Source organism: Entamoeba dispar, genomic scaffold, assembly GCF_000209125.1.
Source record: "Entamoeba dispar SAW760 scf_1105229462301 genomic scaffold, whole genome shotgun sequence".
Classification (NCBI taxonomy): Eukaryota; Evosea; order Mastigamoebida; family Endamoebidae; genus Entamoeba; species Entamoeba dispar.
In genome coordinates this window covers 1-1,997 of record NW_001855124.1, presented here as the reverse complement: position 1 = coordinate 1,997, position 1,997 = coordinate 1, and the positions used below count along the sequence as shown (strand labels likewise).

At 19.3% G+C, this 1,997-nt stretch overlaps 1 protein-coding gene across 1 annotated transcript, besides 5 other annotated features; it reads left to right on the top strand.

Annotated features, from left to right (window-relative positions):
• Window positions 1-88: 88 nt before the first annotated feature.
• EDI_159440 (uncharacterized protein) lies at window positions 89-913 on the top strand (the record flags this gene model as incomplete). The annotated part of the gene is made up of 2 exons (XM_001739639.1): window positions 89-299; window positions 372-913. The coding sequence occupies 2 exons, from the start codon at window positions 89-91 to the stop codon at window positions 911-913; spliced, it is 753 nt and encodes a 250-aa protein (XP_001739691.1).
• Window positions 314-358: a microsatellite.
• Window positions 502-547: a sequence feature (AT_rich).
• A 216-nt stretch (window positions 914-1,129) lies between the features above and the next one.
• Window positions 1,130-1,227: a microsatellite.
• A 280-nt stretch (window positions 1,228-1,507) lies between these two features.
• Window positions 1,508-1,551: a sequence feature (AT_rich).
• A 208-nt stretch (window positions 1,552-1,759) lies between these two features.
• Window positions 1,760-1,879: a sequence feature (AT_rich).
• Window positions 1,880-1,997: the final 118 nt, after the last annotated feature.

The following is a 1,997-nucleotide window of genomic DNA, read 5'->3' as shown; positions in this document are numbered from 1 at the left end:
AAAATATAAAGACAATAAAGGGAAATTAAATATCGAAAATATACTGAATGTATGTAGATATATTAATAAAGAAGAGGATTATATACAAATGATGATGGTGAACAAGAAATACAAAGAGATTCATAAGAAGATGAAATACAATCCATTCAGTATTAAATCAAAAAAGATTTTTCCTAAATTAACAAATCAATTTTTATATTCAAGAAATGACAATAAAATTAAAGGAGTTCATCATATTTTAGTTGAAGTTATTTCATATTCAACATATATGAAAGAAATAGATGATGATATTTATTGTTGTAATATTAAATATGAAGAAGAAGATAAAGAAGAATAAGGAGAAAAGATAGAAAATGAATGTAATTGGATAGGCAGATATTATGATAGAGAAATTAGAGAAATAAGAATTGAAGAACATATTAAACAATGTGTTGATGAATGTTTTAATGGATATACAAGTTTAACAAAAATAGAATTAACACCACATCTCTATAAACTTCCATTTAAATGTTTTAATAATTGTAAATCATTAATAAAAATTAATATTGAATATGTTACATATATTGGAGATAATTGTTTTTCAAAATGTACAAGATTAAAAGAAATACGAATGAATAAAGACATTGGATATGTTGGGGGTAGTTTTTGGAATTGTAAAAGTTTAATAAATATCAGAAGTTCAGGGAAAATACATATTTATCAAAACATTCCATATTGGGTTTGGATGATATTAAAAGAAGAAAATAACGAAGTTGAAGAAATTGAATATACAAATGAAGATAGAGAAAAGTATGGATATGAAATACCAACAGAAGTCAAACGAATAGGAAATGGATGTTTTGAAGGAAGTCAAATTAAAGAAATTACTATTCCTTCAAATGTAAGAGATATTGGAAATGAATGTTTTGGTTAATGTACAAATTTAACAAAGATTGAAATACATGAAGGAATTAAAGAAATTCCAAAAGGATTTATGAAATAATGTGGACAAATACAAAGAATTGAACTTCCACAAAGTATAACTAAAATAAACACAGAAAGTTTTAAAGAAAGTATAAAATTAAAAGAAATTAACATTAATCCAAATACAATAATAATTGAAAAAGGAGCATTTGAAAAATGTCCAAATATTAATTATGAATAATAAATTAATTTAATTCAAATTGATTGAAATTGATTATTTATTTGTTTATCAAATAATATCAATATTAAATAATTTAATTAATTTTAATATTTTTAAAAGATATCATAGAATGTTATCATAATATAATAACATTCATCTATTTTATTCTGTTTATCATTTGTTTTATTCTCTTATTCTTTTTATTATCAAAATAGATATTTATTTATTCAAATTTCATGATATTGATAATAATATTCATTATAAATCTTCTCTAACTCATTATTTATTATTAATTTGGTGTATAATTGATTGTAATAATGTTGAAATTCATTGTATTATTTGTATTATTATGATAATAAATTGATTATATGAAAAAGAGAGATGAATAATATTAATTTACAATATTATGATTATATTCTTTATAATTAGATAATTCAAATAGAAATGATAAAGAAGAAATGATAATTATCAATAGAATTATTAAATGTATGATTTGATTAATCAATTTGTTATAATGATAAATGATTTATAATATAACATGATATTCAATTGTAATAACAATAATGAATACTATGATGAATAAGTCTGATTGTATTCATTTTATTCATTAGTATTAGTTGTATTATATGATGATACAATAATAAAATAATTTTTAATTGAATTATAACAAATAATAAGTAATTAACATTATTCATGTTTTTATCATTTTAACAATAATTCATTTTCTTAATCATCTTATTCTATATTATTAAATATGTATTTTCATTAGTTTTGTTCAATTTAAATCGGTAAAATTGAAATTAATGGATAATTTATTACAAATTAATTTGATATATATTATGTATAGTTCTAATAACTTGTAATATTTCATTAT